The following is an 18,003-nucleotide window of genomic DNA, read 5'->3' as shown; positions in this document are numbered from 1 at the left end:
TAAAAAAAAAAGAATAAAAGAGGAAGTGATTATATATTTAATTATTTATATCTCTGTTCGTTTGCCTCCATTTAGAAGACTATTGAAATTTTTGATTAGTTGAATTTTATGAGAGACAATATTGGTGGAAAAGAATTTGCTTAATTTGACAATATAGTCTATTATAAAATGCAAAAACTTAATAGAACATACACAATTACAAATAGTAGGATATTACAGCAAACAAAACTACAAAAGGAGATAATGTAAGGCTGAATGCCCAAAAGGTTATGAAGTATTGCCTATTTTAATCAAGTTGAGATCCTCTTCTTGTTGGATATGCTTTTCGTGGCAAATAGTTAGTGTTAGCTTACTAAATTTGGTTGTAGGTTGTGGCTTTATGGGATCATAAGAGACAACACATCAATATGTGTGGGGTGACTAAAATAATTAGACATCATACATTTAGAATAAGCAAAACTTTTAATTAAGAATTTTGAATAATAATAAAAAGTTAGTTAATGTTTGATATAAACTCTTGTTATTATAAATAAACAAATAACTTTGTCATATAAGTTGAGAGAGTATTATCATTCCACATGTAACTATTAGGTGGTCAGGCGACACATACATTATCAACCAATCTGTTACATGAGTTTAAACAAAGTTAGACATCATACATTTAGAATAAGCAAAACTTTTAATTAAGAATTTTAATTAATAATAAAAAAGTTAGTTGACGTTTGATATAAACCCTTGTTATTGTAAATAAATAAATAACGCTGTCATAGAAGTTGAGAGAGTATTATCATTTCATATGTAATTATTGGGTGGCTAGGTGACCACATACATTATCAACCAATCTATTACATGACCCTAAACAAACAAATTAACTAAAACACATTATTAAAGGAATGTAAATGACTAGCAGCTGTAGTAGCAAGGATATGCACCTTGTGTACTCATTCCCCTCGAATATTATGGATGTTACACCATATAAAGACCTTCCTAGTTCGACGAATATCATCCACCGTCCATCTAAGACTGACATCAGTTACAGTTTCCTAGGTAATCTTAGGATAGATGTGCTCACAATTCAACTCTATTCATATAATGATAATTATTACTCGAAAAAAAACTCTGATTGTAATTGTGATTTTATTATTGAGTCAACAAGAAGTATAGAAAAAGAAAAAAAAAAAAAGTGTGGTAAGTGAGAACAGAAATGAATGTGGTCCACAAGAAAAGAGAGAAAAGGGTAGAATAAAAAGAGGAAGGCCAATAAAGGGGAAGGGGATAATTGTCATTATAATAAATGAGCGTGAAGAAACAAACAGTTGAAGACAGGAAAAAAGGTTCTGCTGCTGCTCCTACTTATGCGGCCGCCAGCAATTTTATCGGCTGTGGAACCGGCTTTACTCTCGCCTCAAACCCCCCCACACCCACACCACCTACACGCTACTTACTTACTTGCATCCCTTTTTTTTTTTTTTTACCACTTCTATTACTATATCAATGGATAATTACCACTCTACCTTTCCTCTTTTACTGCCAAGTATTTTACTATATTATCTTTGCTTCTATTTTGTCTCTACTTATAAAGGCATTATCTTGGACTGCTTTCCAACCTTGCTTTTTTATTGGCCCATCATAAATCACAAACTACCAACACTTATTATTTTATTTATTTTTTAAGCTTTTTTATTTTGTAAAATTGAAATTATTTTTACTGATGTGAAATTATTTTTACTTAATAAATCTTACTTAGCGTCTGTTCTGATTTACTGAATTAAAGTGAACTGAAATTAAGCTAAACAGAACAAGCGCTTATTGAATTTCTTTATTTCTTATTAATTACGAGTAACACGTTATCACTTTATATCCGAATGAGTTATTTTGACTTTCTTATGTGATTTATATACTAAAAAAAAAAAACACATGTGTGATTTTATGTCAAGTGAATAAAATCTCAGTAGAACACTTAAATAAAAACAAAAGGAGTAATGCTTACTTTGTTTTGTAAAGATTTCAGTTTATAATTCTGAGGTAAATGATTCAATTCCTACAAAGTGAACTTGATGGAGTTGAACTATCATTTTTCTAATGAACCAAAACTTCGCACTGGTTAATTAGGTTAATTGACCATGTTGAATAAGACCCCAAATATAAAGACTTAGGGTCTGTTCACTTCAGCTTAATTTCAGTTCAGTTCAGTTCAGCTCTAATCAATTCAGTTCAGTTCAATGTGAACTTAGAGAGTAAGGGTTTTCACACTATACAAAATATTTCCTACATTACCAATGAAGATAAAAACATAGGAGATTTGTACCAAGTGCATGCATTATGATAGGGTCATATTACATTGACATGCGTGTCATGTCACTATTGGACACTTTAAAAAAAAATACTCCGTATAATATTTTTAATTAAACATTTTATGATCACTAGGGCAGCTAAAGCTAGCCATATTTGAAAACTCTTTCGGTTTGACCTTACATTACAAATTTTGTTATAGGTAGCATAATAAGAAAAATATATATAAACAAGTATATTTAGAGGTATAAACGTTCATGCACTATTCTTAAAAGTAATTATCATTAATGAGAGTAAATAATAAGTAAATAAATATTTTAAAAGGTATAATTGTCTAAACATTATTCATTGAAAAAACTTGTAAATATTAATGAGGGTATATACGCAAATACTAAACCAATTTAAGAATAAAAAAATACTCATTGTGTCCCACAATAATGGACACACCTGAACTTTTTTTTTTTACCGTCAATTATGACCATTTTTTTATATTATATAAAATAAAATGTTACAATAATAAATAAATTATTGTTGGATTTATTTTATGGTATGTTATTGGATTATTAGGTTTTAACTAAAATAATATTTTATATACAATAAAAAAAAATATCGAAAAAAACATAAAGTTTCATATATAGCCGGTTACACCATATAACTGAGTTAATTAGTCAGGGGTAAATCGACCAGTCAATAATTACCTGGTTAGAAATTAATCGTGTGTCAGGCTGTCAACGGATCACACAACATAACCACCTACATAAAAAAGTGTTGAAAAAAAAAGGTCAAATATATGAATTAAAAATAAATGGATAAAACGGAGCATTATGGTAAGTGGTAACGGACTTGGTGTATGCGACAATGCTCGGGTAGGCTGTTAGAGAGACAGAGGAGTCGTATTCCTAGTTTGTAGTTTTTCTACTCTTTTTTTTTTTTTAGGCACTGTCGTACTACTCTGTAATCAATCTACTTGTTTTCATATTTTCTCACACAAACCGGGACCCCCCCTTTCCCTCTCTCTCCGCCTTCTTCTTCACTTGCTTCTACGCCCATTTTTTAATTTCAAAACTAAAAAGTAGCACAGCAGAAGCAGAAGCAGAAGCAGAAGCAGAACAACAACACCATCTTCCTTTAAAACTCAAACAACCCAATTCAACATCAACTCAAACTCAAGAAGAAGACGACATCGGAGAACAAGAAAACACATTATTTCCACAACAACGCCGCCGCCACTCCTCCGGCATTACACCTTGTCTGTTACTTCTTCTCTCTGTCTCTCTCTTTTATTTCAGATCCTGCATTTTCCTTTTCCTCTTCATAATTACCATTCTCATCATTCTTTCTCTTTTAACTTTTTTTTTTTAACCTAACTTTTTATTTTTCATGAATGTTAATTCATAATTACCCTCTTTTATTTCATTTAATTTTAATTTTAATTACTTCCACTGTCTTGTTCGTCTTTTTACAACTGAAGCAACCCCAGTTAATTTAATTTAATTATTCATGTTTTTTTTTTTTTTTTTTTTTTTTTTTTTTTTTTTTTGTACTTTTTACATTCTAGACGGATTTGTAGATTCTTATGTTTTTTTTCTTTCCCTGTTTACATTTGTACGGTTTCCATTATTTTTAATTTATCTTAACTACTTTCTTTGGCTTCTGTGTGCTCATTCGGACAATATTTGTCTTTCCTTCCTCTTTTACTCATCACTTAATTATACTATTTAAAAAAAACAAATTATTGAGAAGAGAAAGGATAGTAATTACTAGGTTTTTGTTTTTTTTGTTTTTGTTTTTATTTTTATTAAAAAAGAAGAAGGGAAAAAAAAAGGGATAATGGGGTTGTTGTTTGTTTAGAAATTGGAGTGTTTGTTGTGTTGTGCAAATAACATTAATAGTTTATCAAGAGTTTGTTTGTTAGTTGTAAATGAGGTTCAACAGCAATTAAGAAGCTGCTATATTTGGTGATTATAACAGGAATACCTAATTGTGGGTACACAACACAATGAATCAGAATCCTGCAATGGAGCTTTATTATGCCAACAACACTACCTCTGCTTATCCTAACCCTTATCAACACCAACATTCTGATCATTTCATGGGCTTTTTCGACGGCCTCGCTCACCCCAATGTCAATCCCGTTCCCAACCCGAATCCGCCTCTTACTTATGTTTACCCTCATGTCCCTATGCATAATCACCAGGTATGTTTTTGTTATCATACATTTTCATTTGTTGGGTCTTGTACATGACTATGCTCGTACTCGTTCACTTTGCGTTGCTCGATTAAGGGTTTTTGGGCCTTGTTGACACATTGTAACAGTATTTGTTGAGGTGTTGTCAAATGTGACGAGTGATCATGCTTTCTGTTGTTGGTAAATGATTGATGAAACTACTTTCTGAATGCTTGTACTCGTTCACTTTTGCGATGCTCGATCATTCTTGACACAATGTAACAGTACTTGTTGAGTTGTTGTCAAATGTGAAGGTGATCATGTTTTGTGTTGTTGGTCAATGATTGATGAAACTACTTTCTGAATGACATTTGTTGCTGCATCAATTATTTTATCAGAGCAAAGGTCAATTGTGTCATACATTTGACTCTTTCAACTAGGACATTTCAATCAGGCCAACTTTTTAACGATTAGTCAACTAATTATGTAGCATATTCCTTCTTGCTTGCTTCTTCAGGAAACTGCATATTGGTCAATGAATATGAACTACAACAGATCTGATTTCTCTGATGTCGGAACAACTTCTTATTATGGTTACGATGTTAACAATCCTTTGCCAAGAACCGAAATTAACCGCAGGACTTGGGAGTATTCTCCTTCTATGCACATTGAAGAACCAACCATGGTCATGCAATCCCAAGAAAATGTAGTTACGACTTCAGATGCTGCTGAAGAATGTGAGTTTGCCAATGTCTTGCTTGTTTTCTGGTTACATTAAGTCATTAATCAATTTGAGAATTTCTGCCTTTGTTTACTTTTCAATTTGAATACTTTTTGGGAGATATTTTTTTCCCAAAACTTTCAGATGCTTTTATGCCGTTTTGACCTACAATATCTGCCATATTTTTCAAATCAATTTGACCTTTCCTTGTTTTGTCAGGAATTGATTTGTCTGCTACTTTTGGTCTAATTTGACACAAATTTTCTCCATGTCTATAGGTCCTGATGACGATCAAGACGATGATAGTCCTGAGGTATGAGTCTGCATCATAGCTATTTTCAGTAACGTAAGCATGATTTCATTGTCTGCTTGTTAGCTGAAATATGGTCAATTTATGTGTAAAATTTATTGAAACATAATTAGTACTTAGGATTTGTAGATAATTCTTGTGATTTGTACTTGCTTAATCATCCTTTTAACTCTAAGACCATCATCCTGTGAGGCGGAATCTTTGTGTGGTTGATTGCTTTTGTTGGTTAGGCAACAACGGAGCCTTACTACTGTCTATTTTGTTACAGGTTGCTTGGCAAGATGACGTTGATCCTGATAGCATGACTTATGAGGTTTGTTCCCATTTTACATGGCTTATCATGTTCTATAATCAAATTTCATGATAACTGCTTAATATAAATGTAAAGTAGTGGATTTTGCCAATGCAGCTTGGCTTGTGGTGTAGGGTATTTGTGATGCCAATATAGTCGATACAGTTCTAAATTGGGAACATTGAAGCAGAGAGCTGCCCAATGGGTGCGTAGCTTGTGAAAGTTGCTGTGTTTGATGTTGGATATCCTAATTACATAGAACTCCTTGTTTTAAATTGGACAAATTCACTGGTTAACTAGAAGTTGCTTTTGTATGTACAAAGCAAGTGGCTCATTTTGTGCTGTTTGCTGTTTTGTTCAGTGCATGTAATTTCTTACTGTTCATTGTCTAACTCTTTTTGTGGACAACTATTAAATTCTGCTCTACCTCATCTCTAAAAGTAATATAGTGCTGAGGTCACCCTTACAAGCTGCCATTTGAGAACCCAGGGGAAAATATCATGTGTCAAGTGTCACGGCTTGATATGCATCTCTGCATGACCTCTCCTTGCCCTTGGCCCCTTGCTGACTTGCTGTTATAGTTTTTAGTCACGCCACTGTTTCTGAAAGAACAGATTTGATCTTTGCTTATCAAGAAGGGGCCCTGATTCCTTATGCTGCTTTTCTTTTGTGTATGATTTAAGTTTATGCATAAAAGGTGCATGTGAATTTGTGTGCAAAAATAAAAAATAAAAAAAAATTGTTTTTTTGTTACAATTGAATTGGCATGTTGTTCTATATATCCGAGTTTAGTTGGTGAGTGAATAAATCTCTTGTTGCAGGAATTACTTGACCTGGGTGAGGCAGTAGGAAGTCAAAGTCGAGGTCTTTCTCAAGAACTTATCAAGTTGCTTCCAACCTCTAGATATAAGGCGGGTGGTTTTTTCTCAAGGAAAAAATCCAGAGAAAGGTAATATTTTCAGAAAAGTGCTATTTACTGCCAAGAGTCAACAAGCTCCGTTTCATCTATCATGTCTTGTGATATTATTCTGCTATGTCTCATGTAGTATCAGTGGAAAAAAACACTTAAATTTTTCTCGTGTCTGCTGCTGAAAGTGCAAAATGACTTATAAAGGAACATTTTGATGTCATGATTATGCATCACCATCAGTGTCTCTGAAATGGTGCTCCTTGAATGTGTGGCTTCATTGGTTCTTTGAGATAGACAGAGACCGCAAGCCTTTGTATCCTATTGTACATGAAATTCCTTTCTAAAATTGCCAGCACTTCTTGGTGTTTAGAGATAAATAAATGTTAAAACAAGTACTTGGATCTATAAGACATATCATAGAGTACTCTTATCAGTGAGATTAATTGAAGTAGTTGGGCATGGTTAGTCATTAATTGGGGTTACTATGCATGCCTTTGACAAGTTCTTAACGCGCAATTAAGACGTAGGGCCTTTGCTTCATAAGTTAAAGTTTTTTGGCATGAGCTTTACGGTTTTACCTATGTGCTTTTAAGGGGAATTACCTTTGTATTGCTGCTGTTTGATAAAAATTGTCTAAGGACTGTGGCATTTACTTGTTGAAGTTGCCTTAAAAAGAAAGTGTGTTTATTAAATGATGCATTGAAGAAGTTTTTAGTGTAATTATATCATTCAGGCTTTCTGAGTTATCTCATTTGTGGCATATAATAATTCATTTGCAAACTTCTTTGCTGTCTCATATTTGCTTCAATGCAAGAATACTGTGGTTATTATCATTATTGAACTAAAAATTTTGGGCAGATGCGTAATATGCTTGGTTACATACAAAATTGGGGACCAACAAATGACATTGCCATGCAAGCATGTATACCACTCCAAATGTGGGAGGAAGTGGCTCAGCATAAATAAGGTAAACTATGGTAAATACAACTAAACAGATGTGTGTATTTCGTGTATATATCTCCTTTTGGCACTTTTTTCTGATATCATGGCCTGTTTTGTTGTTATCAGACATGTCCGGTTTGCAATAGTGAAGTGTTCGGGGATGAAGTAAGGAATTGAAAACATTATTGGGCAAGCGTACAGATACAAGCTTAGTTTTTGTGTTGTCATCAATTTTGTTCTTGGTTCCTGGTTTTTAGGTACAGAGAGCTGATTTTGAATTTACGGCTATATAGTCACCCCCCTCCTCTTCTTCATCTAACTGATATATGACCAGTTATGTCTCGTGGTACTCAGAATCTAATATAGAGAGAAAAAAGTTCTAAATGTTGCCTACTACTCGTATTATTCCCTTCTTCCCTTGGCCAATGTTATTAAATTATTACCTCATTGCATCAGACATCAGTGCCAAGTGGCTGGGATCTGTGCACTATAGATAGGGTAAGGTACTCAAATGTAATGTATGATCGTATTATATCTTTGATCGGAATTATATAATTGACAATATTACTGCTAAACAATTAAGAGTATAGGGTAATTCAAGTTTTAGACAATGTTGCAGTCATATATTCATGTTTAATAGTTTTGCAGGAGTGACTATAGTATGGCAATCTAGCTATAGATTATTAATCAGCTTCCCCACGATCCTTCAGGACTCGGGAGTCTGGGGCTGACCTGTTACCGTGTTGTATGTCATTTGAGGGAGCAATTGTACACATTGAAAATTTGAATTGCTCTATGAAAGCTGCTAGAACCTTAAGATGCTGATTTATATTGGTACGTTTGCTTGTAGTACAAGTAGTGTCATTTCTCTCATGCTCAGTATGTTAATACAACCAATTATAACAAAATTTAGTTATTTTTTTTTTTTAAATTCCCAGTTAAGTTATAAGAATTTTTTTTGTAAAAATATGATTTGGAAATAAAGAATTTTGATGAGGAAAATTTGTATCTCTTGTGGTTAATGTAATGGGTCCGACAGAGTTAATGTAGCTACTGTAACATGACACAAGCCCATGGCAAAATGAGTTATAGTTTGTGCATAAAACATTGTTTTTGAGAATCAGCCAGCAATTTTTTTTTTTACTCGTATGTATTTTTATCGGTTATATTTTGTGCAATCAAAGCATAAACTTTTTGTTTACGTATACTTAGCCCATGGCCTTTTAGCGTGTAGTAGTTGGGATATTAATAATTGTAATAACTCTGGTTTGTTTTCTATTTTTTCTTATGATACATTAGGAATTCCCCTCGTGAGGATGACTTTTTAATGTTTATTTCTTCTTATCTTTTTTTAAATAAATAAATAAATAAATAAATAAAATATAAATTCGGTATGTAAATTTTTTTTAAAAGGTAAGGAGAAGGATTCTAATCGTATCTCAATTCTAAGATTTTTTGGTCCTACATTTGCGGGTGAAACACTTTGGGAATGAGAGGGAAGGATAAGGGATCCCTCCTCCAAAGTGTCTCTAATAGGGATTGATCCCCACCGATTTGTAGATTACCATGAGAGTTTGTATAATGGGGCCAAGTGCAATGGAATTGTGGGCTACAAAAAATGATAGGTATGAGTAGGCCCAAGAAATGGAAAAAGAAAAGAGAAAAGCCAGGTAGGAGAGTTGCAACGGTCGAAAAGTAAATGAGAAGTCAGAAATCAGGACACTGTCTCCTTTCATCACATTCTCTTTACCGTTGCTTCCCTCCTTTTTTTTCTCCAACGTTACAACTATCAATATCACCAACCCCCCCTTTTCTCCCTCTCTCTCCTCCATTTTCTGTTGTCCTGTATTTCATCTTTCCCACTCTCATCAATCACTCCAGTAGCTTCCTAGCTACATAAATTCTTGAATCACTCGATTAATAAAGGAGAAGAAAGATAGAAAATGGAGGCTGCTAAGATCGATTGGAAGAACATTGAATCTGTGTTCGTGATTGATCAAGTTTTCGAGAACATTAATGCTCCCAAATGGGTTGATTTCTTGGCTTCTCCTTCTTCTTCTTCCTCTTCCGATGATGTCGCTTGGTTTTGCCGCCCTGGTATGCTTTTCTTACCATTTTTAAAGTAAATTAATTAATCTTAATTTATTTCCTTAATTGGGATTTCTGTTCTTGAGTTTCCAGATTGTAAGCATCCTGCAACTGCTGAAGATTTCCTCAAATCAACCCCTTCTTCATCTTCTAAGGTAACTTCTTCTTTTTCTGTTCTTGATGATAAAAATGGGGTTTTATTTCTTTTATTGGAATTGAAATTGAGATTGTATACTTGCAGTTGTTGAGATCTGTTAGTGTATCGAAGCTCATTGGACTTGCCGATTGGACACGAAAAGAACCCACTCTTTTCAAGAGGCGTGTTCCACCTAATCAAGATTCTGAAAATCAAAACCCTAATTTCTCAACTCCTCAGTATACTAAGTCCACTTCCCAAAAGGATGAATTTGATGAAAAACCCAGATTAAAACCCACTAATTCTGCTAAAGATTTGTTTGGTGGGAGGGACCTTTTTGGTAAAATCAGTGATTTCTGTAATGAGTTGAAGAAGATTACCAGAGTTAGGGACAAAGAGGATGAGAACCCTGAGGAGGAACAGGAGGATCAACCCCTGCACCAAGGACAAGGGCCTCTTAAACTCAATGCCAACCACTCTTATAAACCATTAGGCTCGGTCCCCGTTGCCGCCCTCGCTCCCGGCCTCAAACACAAGGAGAACAGGATGAATGACAGTGATAATAAGGAAAGGAAGCCTTTGCTTCAGGTTAAATCTGAAGGTGCACTCAAAGCCAATGCCAAGCCTAAACTCAGGAGAAACATGTATGTCTGTCTTACTTGTGCTTGCTACTTCCTAATGTTATGTGATTTTGATGATGTTCATGTAATATTAATACTGTTATATTAGACCCTAGAGGCTGATGCTTCAATTGTGTATGTTTCAGGAGAGATGATGAATCAGAGAATATCCCTATTTCTCTGAATTTGAACAATGTTAAGCGCGAGGCTAAGGTATCGCCCATACGTACAAATCCTCCAACGCCTCAGGGGTTTTCAGCCACTCGTGATCCTATCAAGGCCACACCTTCGAAGGGACCAAAGTCTAAGCTCATGGTATGGATCAAATTTCTATATTACTAGGGCCAATACTTTGAATTTGATCATTTGCTGCACCTTACATATTGTATTCTTAATGCTGGTATATTATTTCTTGTCAAGTTGTGAGATTGATTCCAATGTTGTTACTTGAAATTGCACAATCAAACTATGCAAGGCCTACTTTTGGCATAGTGTACTGTACCACCAATGTTAACAAATTAACATGCTAATTTTAATCTATGCTACTGTTGCCTGTCCTTTTGGTGGTGCAAAACCAAGTTCTGTTTGGCTGAATCCTCACAATAATTTGAGCCTCTTGATCAGTGTTTCCCTGTTCTTCTCCCTTGCCCAAGCAGCATACATTTTGCAAAGTGTGTTTATTGAAACCTACGTATTAACACTGATTGTTTTATTCTACCAGGAAAGAGAGATTTTACAAGAATTGGGACAGAAGAAGACACTCAAGGATGAGCTTGACGAGAACATTGAGAAGAGTGAAAACGAGAATGCATCTCTTGTTGCTGCAAAAGAAGGAAGAACATTGGATGTGTTCTGGTTCTTAAAGCCTTGCACACTGTCTAGCTAATGAACACAGTTTTAAGCATAATCATTCTTTAATTTTTTTTCATATATATCACTAGTTTTTTTGTGGGGTGAAAGAAGAACAGAATCCCAATAATCCATTGAATTTGTTAAATAGCAGTACATCTGTAGGTTTTGTGTTTATGTAGCTTTCTATTCTTACATTATTCATTTGTCTATGATTATCTAATAAAGGATACACTATTCAAGCAATGTACTCCATATTTGGTGAGTAATATATTTGATTTCTTCATTTTTACATAACACATCTCCGCATCGTCCGCGATATGATTGCTCGAGTTGTTAATTGTGACTGATTCCTCATTGCTTTGTTAGCCTTTTTGAAGATCATTAACATGGTGATGATCTTGGACTGAAACATTTACAACTTTTCCTGTTTAACTTGACCTCTTCCCTATAACACAATATGAGATATGACAAAAAAGTCTTGGAAAATCAGGTAATTTGGAACAAGGCCTTTTGTCAAAAGAAAAAAAAAAAAAAGAACAGAAAAACAAGGGCGAGTCCATGTGAAGCCACGTGAACTAATTGAACTCAAAAGTCCCAAACAGATAGAGACTAGTTTTGTCCTTAATCATCCACAAAGTTGTAAAGCTCGTTTGGTATGTACCAAGTAATAATGTAAAGGAAGCCATTATGTTCATGGAACCATGGTTTTACAGTCATCAAATAATTTGAGGGAGCCCCGTTGATATTTGGGATAAACAAAAATAGTTTATCTAGGGATATTTTTTAAATAATTCAACAATTTTTATTAAAATACGAATTCCATAAATAATGACTTATTTATGAAAATGTTATGTTGATTGAAATGTTTTATTGATTTATTTACGAAAATGACACTAGACAAATATTTTATTTGTCATCAAGGTAAACTTGTATTTTCTCAAATAATTATATCTTAGAATATTTCATTTTCCTAACAAAGTTACACACAAATTCATAATTAAAATTGAAAAGCAGCTAAAAAGGAAACACAGATTCAGGGGGCAGAAAGCAGGAAAGAAAACAAACAAAAAAGCAGAAAATTACAAGAGCTAAAAACAAGCTTGAAGATTGATTATTTTGACAAATTTCAACTAATATACATGTTTTGAAATTGTATATGAACACAAATTAAATCAATAAGAAAATACTTGTATTGATCTAAGCTCTGCAAACAAAGAGGATGCACTATTATTGCATAATTACAAGGCAAATTATCTAAAACAAATCAGAAGCAGTAAGAATAATCAAACTGCATTAATCACAAATCCCACCTATATACTCTGCTTCCTACTACACACCTAACCCAGAAACATCTAGATTTTCATTATTAGCAAGGTCGGTTACAAAACCAACCCAAAAAAAAAAAAAAAAAAAAAAAAGAAATTCGGGTATGTACAGAAAATACTCTGATTTCGTGATTGTGATTATTCAACCATCGAATTAGCGAATTGCAGCTTCTTCATCCAGAAAATTCAAAACTTTAGCACCCAATTAAATTGAAAAAGGAAAAGGTGAAGTTGTAAATTGGATCTAATTGGTGGAGGAGGAAGCAGCACGGAGCAAGAAGCGAAAGGCGCGGCGAAATCGAGGTACTACTCTTGTTCGATATCCGCTAGTCTCTCTCATCAACTCTTGAATTGCCGACACAAAGAGCGTCAAGTGTCTCATCGGCGGCACGTAAAGCGTAAGTGGCACCGCCGAGAACGCCACCGCAAAGAAGAATTGTACCACCATTATTAGTTTCCCGCGGTAATGATAATTATTATGGCCGATTAGAAGACGAAAATGGTGGATATTGAGTCATCTCATGTGTGTTTGTCTAGAAATAAATGGGATGACTTTCAACCTTCTTATCTTCTTTGTCTTGTCCATTTTTATATACATACTAATTTATTTATTTATTTATTTTTTTTAATAAATACGAGTATATTCTAAAAGATTAATTAATTAATTAAGCATGGAGTTACAAATCTTACAACGGGCTACGCTCTCTTAATGAACGCGTGGTATATATGACAATAAATTTGATCCGCTAATTTTGTCATGAGTTTATGAATCAACGGTGGGTCTGTAAAACTTTGCCATGTGGCAAATAACTACGAGTACTGTATGTTTGTATACTTTTTCCCTTTATTTTTTTTTGTTTACGATTGGGGGTTGTGAGGGACTGAGGGGTTGTGTGAGTTAAAGTCGTGCATAGTTCTCAACTTGTCATTTTACAATTTCCATGGCTTTCCAGCTAACAAGATTAAAATAAAAGTCACGCTCACGTTTCAACGTAATCGCCTAATCAGTATTCAACTGCTTCATTTATTACTAATCTCATTCTGTACGTGCCTATACCTTGCAACTCGTTTTTTTTTTAATCACAATTTCATCAGTATCTTCTCGGCTACTCTGAATTATTCTACCTCCGTTAACGGTTATCCACAATATTGAAATTTTTCATATCTCATAAATAATACCCCAAAGTTACAGATAACCATTAACAGACATAATATTAAAAACAAAAAAATGACCTGATATTAAATCATAGTCCAAAATCTTTCAAAAGACAATTAGTGGCTTTTTATAAAAATGAACGTTTATATAAATTAAGAGGAATAGATTTGTTATAGTATATGAAAACTACAATATATTTCTCAAAAAAAAAAAAAAAAAAAAAAAACTACAATACATTTATATTAATTGAATGTTTATATAACGTAGAATCATGACCATTACGTTTTCAACTTTTATTTTTTTTTATTAAATTCTTGTCAAAATTTATTTATTTTTCTTTTTCACTAAGTTTACTAATCATTACAGTCTTACAAAATACTCCGTAATTTGTATCTGAATGTAGAGTAAGACCAAGGGAATTGTCAAATAAAAAAGTGATGCACGCGCTGATGGTGGAGGTTTTGGGGCTGGAAAAGAGAGAGAAGCAAAATTTGGAAATGTGTAGATGTAGTGGGCAAATGGGGAATGCCTTAAACCAGTTTCTAGAATCTCAAGGTCCAGGTAGACGCTAGATGAATCGGCAGGCCAATAGAATTGGGCTTAATTTTAAAATTTGGGCTGATTAAAGGCCCAATATAACAGGGCCGATCTGATAAAAAAAAAATACTCGAATCAGGTGTATCGCAGAATCGGGGTTCATCTTTCAACGTAGAAGAAGAAAAGCAAGCAAACCCTTAATTCTTCATTTCTCTCTCTCATTTTGAATCATCAATCTTGTTGAAGAAGAACAATGGCGATGTGTCAGCGAATCAAATCAAGCCTTTCTCTGATTCAGAAGTTTGTAGCATCTGAATCGCTTTCTTCTGGAAGATCCAGTATTCAGAAGACTCTTCTTAACCCTAATGTCGTCAACGATCAGGTAATTTATTAGATTTAAATTAGGGATTTCTGTTTTTGGGATGGAAATGTAATTGAATTAATTTTTATTTGTTTGGCGTAGATTAATTTGGGATTTATTACAATTTTTCTTGATTTTTTCTATGTCAGAGAAACTATGCTACATCAGCTCCCGCTAAGAAGGAAGAAATAAGGGTAACCAATTAAGCTTCAATTCCTTTTTTTTTTTTTGGTTAAATTGTTGTTGTTGTTCCGCTTTATTTTGGATATTATCGAGATTAGGTATTCAAGCCTTGGTATTAAGGGTATTTTTATAGATGCTTCGATTTTGTTAGGTATAAATTCAAGATCTTAGCTTCAGTTTCAGAGAGTTTCTAGATTACCAGGGAAATCATGTTAATTTAATTGCTCATACTATTTGCTTGGACTTCTTCTGCTCACTTCTAAGAAGCCCGTAATTTGACTGTCCATTCGCAGCATCATCAATGTAGATGTCTCTATAGATATGATATGTTTCATTTTTAAAATAAAAGCTAGAAACATTGTTCATAAATTTACAATTTTTGCGTTATTGGAATCTCAGTAGCCTTGCCATTCTCGTTGTTTGTCAAATCATTGCTTTTCACTCTCTTCTTTTTAGTTCTTCAGTACATCCAAATTACACAAGTTCATCTGAATGTTTTGTTTTGCTTAAAAAAGTTGGTTTTACTTGAAGGGTTCATTCTTTTTTGCTGGAACTTAAACCACGAGCTCTCAATTTCCAAGGACTCATCATTAGTTGTGACCCTTGCTCACTTGTGGCTTTTAGGAATAATCAAGCGTTAGATCATGCGTAGAAATAAAAATGACCGATATCAGTTCCAGCATAGCAAGACCCAGTAGTTACACCCTCTAGGAAGTGGTAGATGCAACAGCTATTAAGTTATACATCAGCTAACCTGTATAGTATATCCTTGTGGAAGGAGAGTTCTAATGAATGGATGCTATTGTAGAAGCTTTTCTTGCTAAATGTAGGCATAATTTTTTACAAACATCTAAGTCCATGCTTCTCATATTTAATGTTTTTTTGGTGTTCTTTAATGATATATCAGGTTCCTTTTGCTATGTTTGGAGGTTCTGGAAATTATGCATCTGCTTTATATCTTTCTGCTGCTAAAGCCAATGCTTTGGACAAGGTTGAGTCTGAGCTCTTTGACCTTATTGAGGCTACTAAGAAATCTCCAAGGTTTTCTCAGTTTACAAAGGATATCTCTGTATCTTCAGATGTAAGAATTAAGGCTATGAGTGACATATGTGCTCAAGCAAAATTCACAGATATTACAAGGAACTTTTTGGGTACGTCTCTTTGACTTAGTTTATGATTTGAGCTGTAAATTTTCCTGTATTTGTTCTTGTGCATGTAATATATGATGCTTCTCCTCTTTGGCTAAGTCATTATGTGAATAAAATTCTGCCTCCATTTCTAATTATTAGGCCGTATCAAATTGAGGATCACCTATAAGATCTCAAGTAAAAATGTCTTGTATGTCCTATGTGAATTGCAACAGCCTAAATAGAAGTTTGGCCTACCTGAACGGCAGAGGGAACATCAACACTATTTGCTGGTTTCCTTTTTGTCATGGAGATGCTTGTTCAAAAATTTGTCACAAACCCACTGAATCTTTAGCCAAACTCGTTAATTCTTGTTCGTCTGGGTTGGGTGGATGGATTTTATTGTTATCTCTGTGGTTGCTACCTTGTCTCCATCTCTATAGGGGGCAAAAGTCACTTTTGCGACGTTGCTTATCAGTTGTGAGATGAGAATCATTCATTGTGGAGCAGGCTCTATACAAGGTCTGATGTAAATATGCTCTAAGCCTTTGGCTGGTGGGATTTATAACCCTTGCTGAAATTACGTTAGGCATATCATAATTGCATACTTTCATATGAATTCTGTATCATATGTGATACTTTTAAATGTTATTGTGTGAGATAATAATTTTTTGAAATCCTTTTTTGTCGTATCCCTTGTTCAACCATGTTTTATTTTTTTGTTTTGAAAAACTTAATGTTTCTCTTCACTTCAATTAGTTATTATGGCCGAGTATGGAAGGCTAAAACACATAGAGTCCATTGCAAAGAGATTCTCAGAATTGACTATGGCACACAGGGGAGAGCTGAAAGCAATTGTAACAACTGTCATTGTATGTATTTTTATCCTTGTTTTCCCTTTTAACTTTAAAGTACTAGTACACTAACTTGTATAGTACATCTATGATAATGCTCTCTTGTTCCTTGTCTTGGTTTTTTTGTCCAGCCCCTTCCTCCTGCTGAGGAGAAAGAACTGAAGGAAACTCTACAGGAAATACTTGGGCAGGGAAAGAAAGTCCAGCTTGAACAGAAGGTAAGTTTATATTTCTATACCTCCTCATGTCTATTTTCGTCTTTCTTTATGTTTTTGACTATTTGCCAAATTGAACCATTGTGCTTGCTTTATTGTAGTTGAGTATTAATTTACTGCACTCTGTTGAAATATGTTATTATACTTGTCAATCTGATTTTTAAATTCCCATGGTTGTTACAGATTGACCCTAGCATTCTTGGTGGTCTAGTGGTTGAATTTGGGCAAAAAGTGTTTGATATGTCCATCAAGACCAGGGCAAAACAGATGGAGAGGTTTTTGCGAGAACCAGTCAATCTTTAAGTGCCCCTTGAAGTCTTATTCTTGCAGAGCGACTTTTAGATTTCCCTTTGTGATAATGGCAATGGTGCTGCATAAGATGAAAAGTCTGGACTTTGTCTCTTTTGGCTCAAAATTGTTGAGGCCAACTTTTTTCTATTTTTCAGTTGACATGATCTGATGCACAAAATAAAAATCAAAGATCTTGTGGTTGGCATTTTCACCCAGCCAAAGTAAACTGACTTGTTAAACTTTTTTTTTTTTTTGACGACGACTTGTTAAACTATATTCTTGTAATTTTGTTCTATTATGTTGCAATTATAATATGTTACTAATCAGTCTGAGTCATTTCTCTTGAAATGAAGTTCTGTGATGCTTTGTGCTTTGTAATAAAGTTGAGCTGTCTATAACTGAACTCACCTTGGTATTGATACGAGAGTTCCTAGTTTAACTGTGATGGACAGTGCAAGTGATTTATCCATTACTATGCACAATGCTTTGTAGATGGGCAGGGACCAGGAAGGTGATTAGCAGATGGCGTAACATAAGTACATAACAAAAGTGCTTAGGGTATAAATGAAGTTTTGACACAATTATAGCCTTGCTCACAAACAATGAGTAATCATCTTCGCATCA

The 18,003-nt window shown here is 34.0% G+C and overlaps 3 protein-coding genes across 3 annotated transcripts; all 3 read left to right on the top strand.

The window, feature by feature from the left end:
- Positions 1-3,147: 3,147 nt before the first annotated feature.
- On the top strand, positions 3,148-8,374 carry LOC145592923 (E3 ubiquitin-protein ligase BIG BROTHER-like). Its single transcript, XM_081649444.1, has 8 exons — positions 3,148-3,541; positions 4,264-4,489; positions 4,977-5,196; positions 5,459-5,493; positions 5,759-5,803; positions 6,604-6,731; positions 7,551-7,659; positions 7,761-8,374. Exons 2-8 carry the CDS (start codon positions 4,292-4,294, stop codon positions 7,809-7,811), a joined length of 786 nt encoding a protein of 261 aa, XP_081505570.1. The 5' UTR covers positions 3,148-3,541; positions 4,264-4,291; the 3' UTR covers positions 7,812-8,374.
- A 1,011-nt stretch (positions 8,375-9,385) lies between these two features.
- Positions 9,386-11,575, top strand: LOC145592921 (uncharacterized). Its single transcript, XM_081649443.1, has 5 exons — positions 9,386-9,731; positions 9,816-9,877; positions 9,964-10,502; positions 10,625-10,793; positions 11,200-11,575. Exons 1-5 carry the CDS (start codon positions 9,578-9,580, stop codon positions 11,362-11,364), a joined length of 1,089 nt encoding a protein of 362 aa, XP_081505569.1. The 5' UTR covers positions 9,386-9,577; the 3' UTR covers positions 11,365-11,575.
- A 2,916-nt stretch (positions 11,576-14,491) lies between these two features.
- Positions 14,492-17,620, top strand: LOC145591364 (ATP synthase subunit O, mitochondrial-like). Its single transcript, XM_081647798.1, has 6 exons — positions 14,492-14,730; positions 14,859-14,903; positions 15,800-16,043; positions 16,779-16,891; positions 17,005-17,091; positions 17,272-17,620. The coding sequence occupies exons 1-6, from the start codon at positions 14,602-14,604 to the stop codon at positions 17,389-17,391; spliced, it is 738 nt and encodes a 245-aa protein (XP_081503924.1). The 5' UTR covers positions 14,492-14,601; the 3' UTR covers positions 17,392-17,620.
- The last annotated feature ends 383 nt before the right edge of the window (positions 17,621-18,003 follow it).

The sequence above is a fragment of the Chenopodium album genome, chromosome 18, assembly GCF_948465745.1.
Source record: "Chenopodium album chromosome 18, dcCheAlbu1.1, whole genome shotgun sequence".
Taxonomy (NCBI): Eukaryota; Viridiplantae; Streptophyta; class Magnoliopsida; order Caryophyllales; family Amaranthaceae; genus Chenopodium; species Chenopodium album.
Note: the sequence above shows the minus strand (reverse complement) of the source record. Positions and strands in the feature narration are given on the sequence as shown.

Excerpts from the sequence above, each read along its gene's own strand:
- LOC145591364 (XM_081647798.1), top strand. The coding sequence starts at position 14,602 with ATGGCGATGTGTCAGCGAATCAAATCAAGCCTTTCTCTGATTCAGAAG. Across the intron at positions 14,731-14,858 it reads CTAATGTCGTCAACGATCAG|AGAAACTATGCTACATCAGC; the intron begins GTAATTTATTAG and ends TTTCTATGTCAG. Across the intron at positions 16,044-16,778 it reads TATTACAAGGAACTTTTTGG|TTATTATGGCCGAGTATGGA; the intron begins GTACGTCTCTTT and ends CACTTCAATTAG.
- LOC145592923 (XM_081649444.1), top strand. The coding sequence starts at position 4,292 with ATGAATCAGAATCCTGCAATGGAGCTTTATTATGCCAACAACACTACC. Across the intron at positions 4,490-4,976 it reads TCCCTATGCATAATCACCAG|GAAACTGCATATTGGTCAAT; the intron begins GTATGTTTTTGT and ends TTGCTTCTTCAG. Across the intron at positions 6,732-7,550 it reads AGGAAAAAATCCAGAGAAAG|ATGCGTAATATGCTTGGTTA; the intron begins GTAATATTTTCA and ends AATTTTGGGCAG.
- LOC145592921 (XM_081649443.1), top strand. The coding sequence starts at position 9,578 with ATGGAGGCTGCTAAGATCGATTGGAAGAACATTGAATCTGTGTTCGTG. Across the intron at positions 9,732-9,815 it reads CGCTTGGTTTTGCCGCCCTG|ATTGTAAGCATCCTGCAACT; the intron begins GTATGCTTTTCT and ends TTGAGTTTCCAG. Across the intron at positions 10,794-11,199 it reads GACCAAAGTCTAAGCTCATG|GAAAGAGAGATTTTACAAGA; the intron begins GTATGGATCAAA and ends TTATTCTACCAG.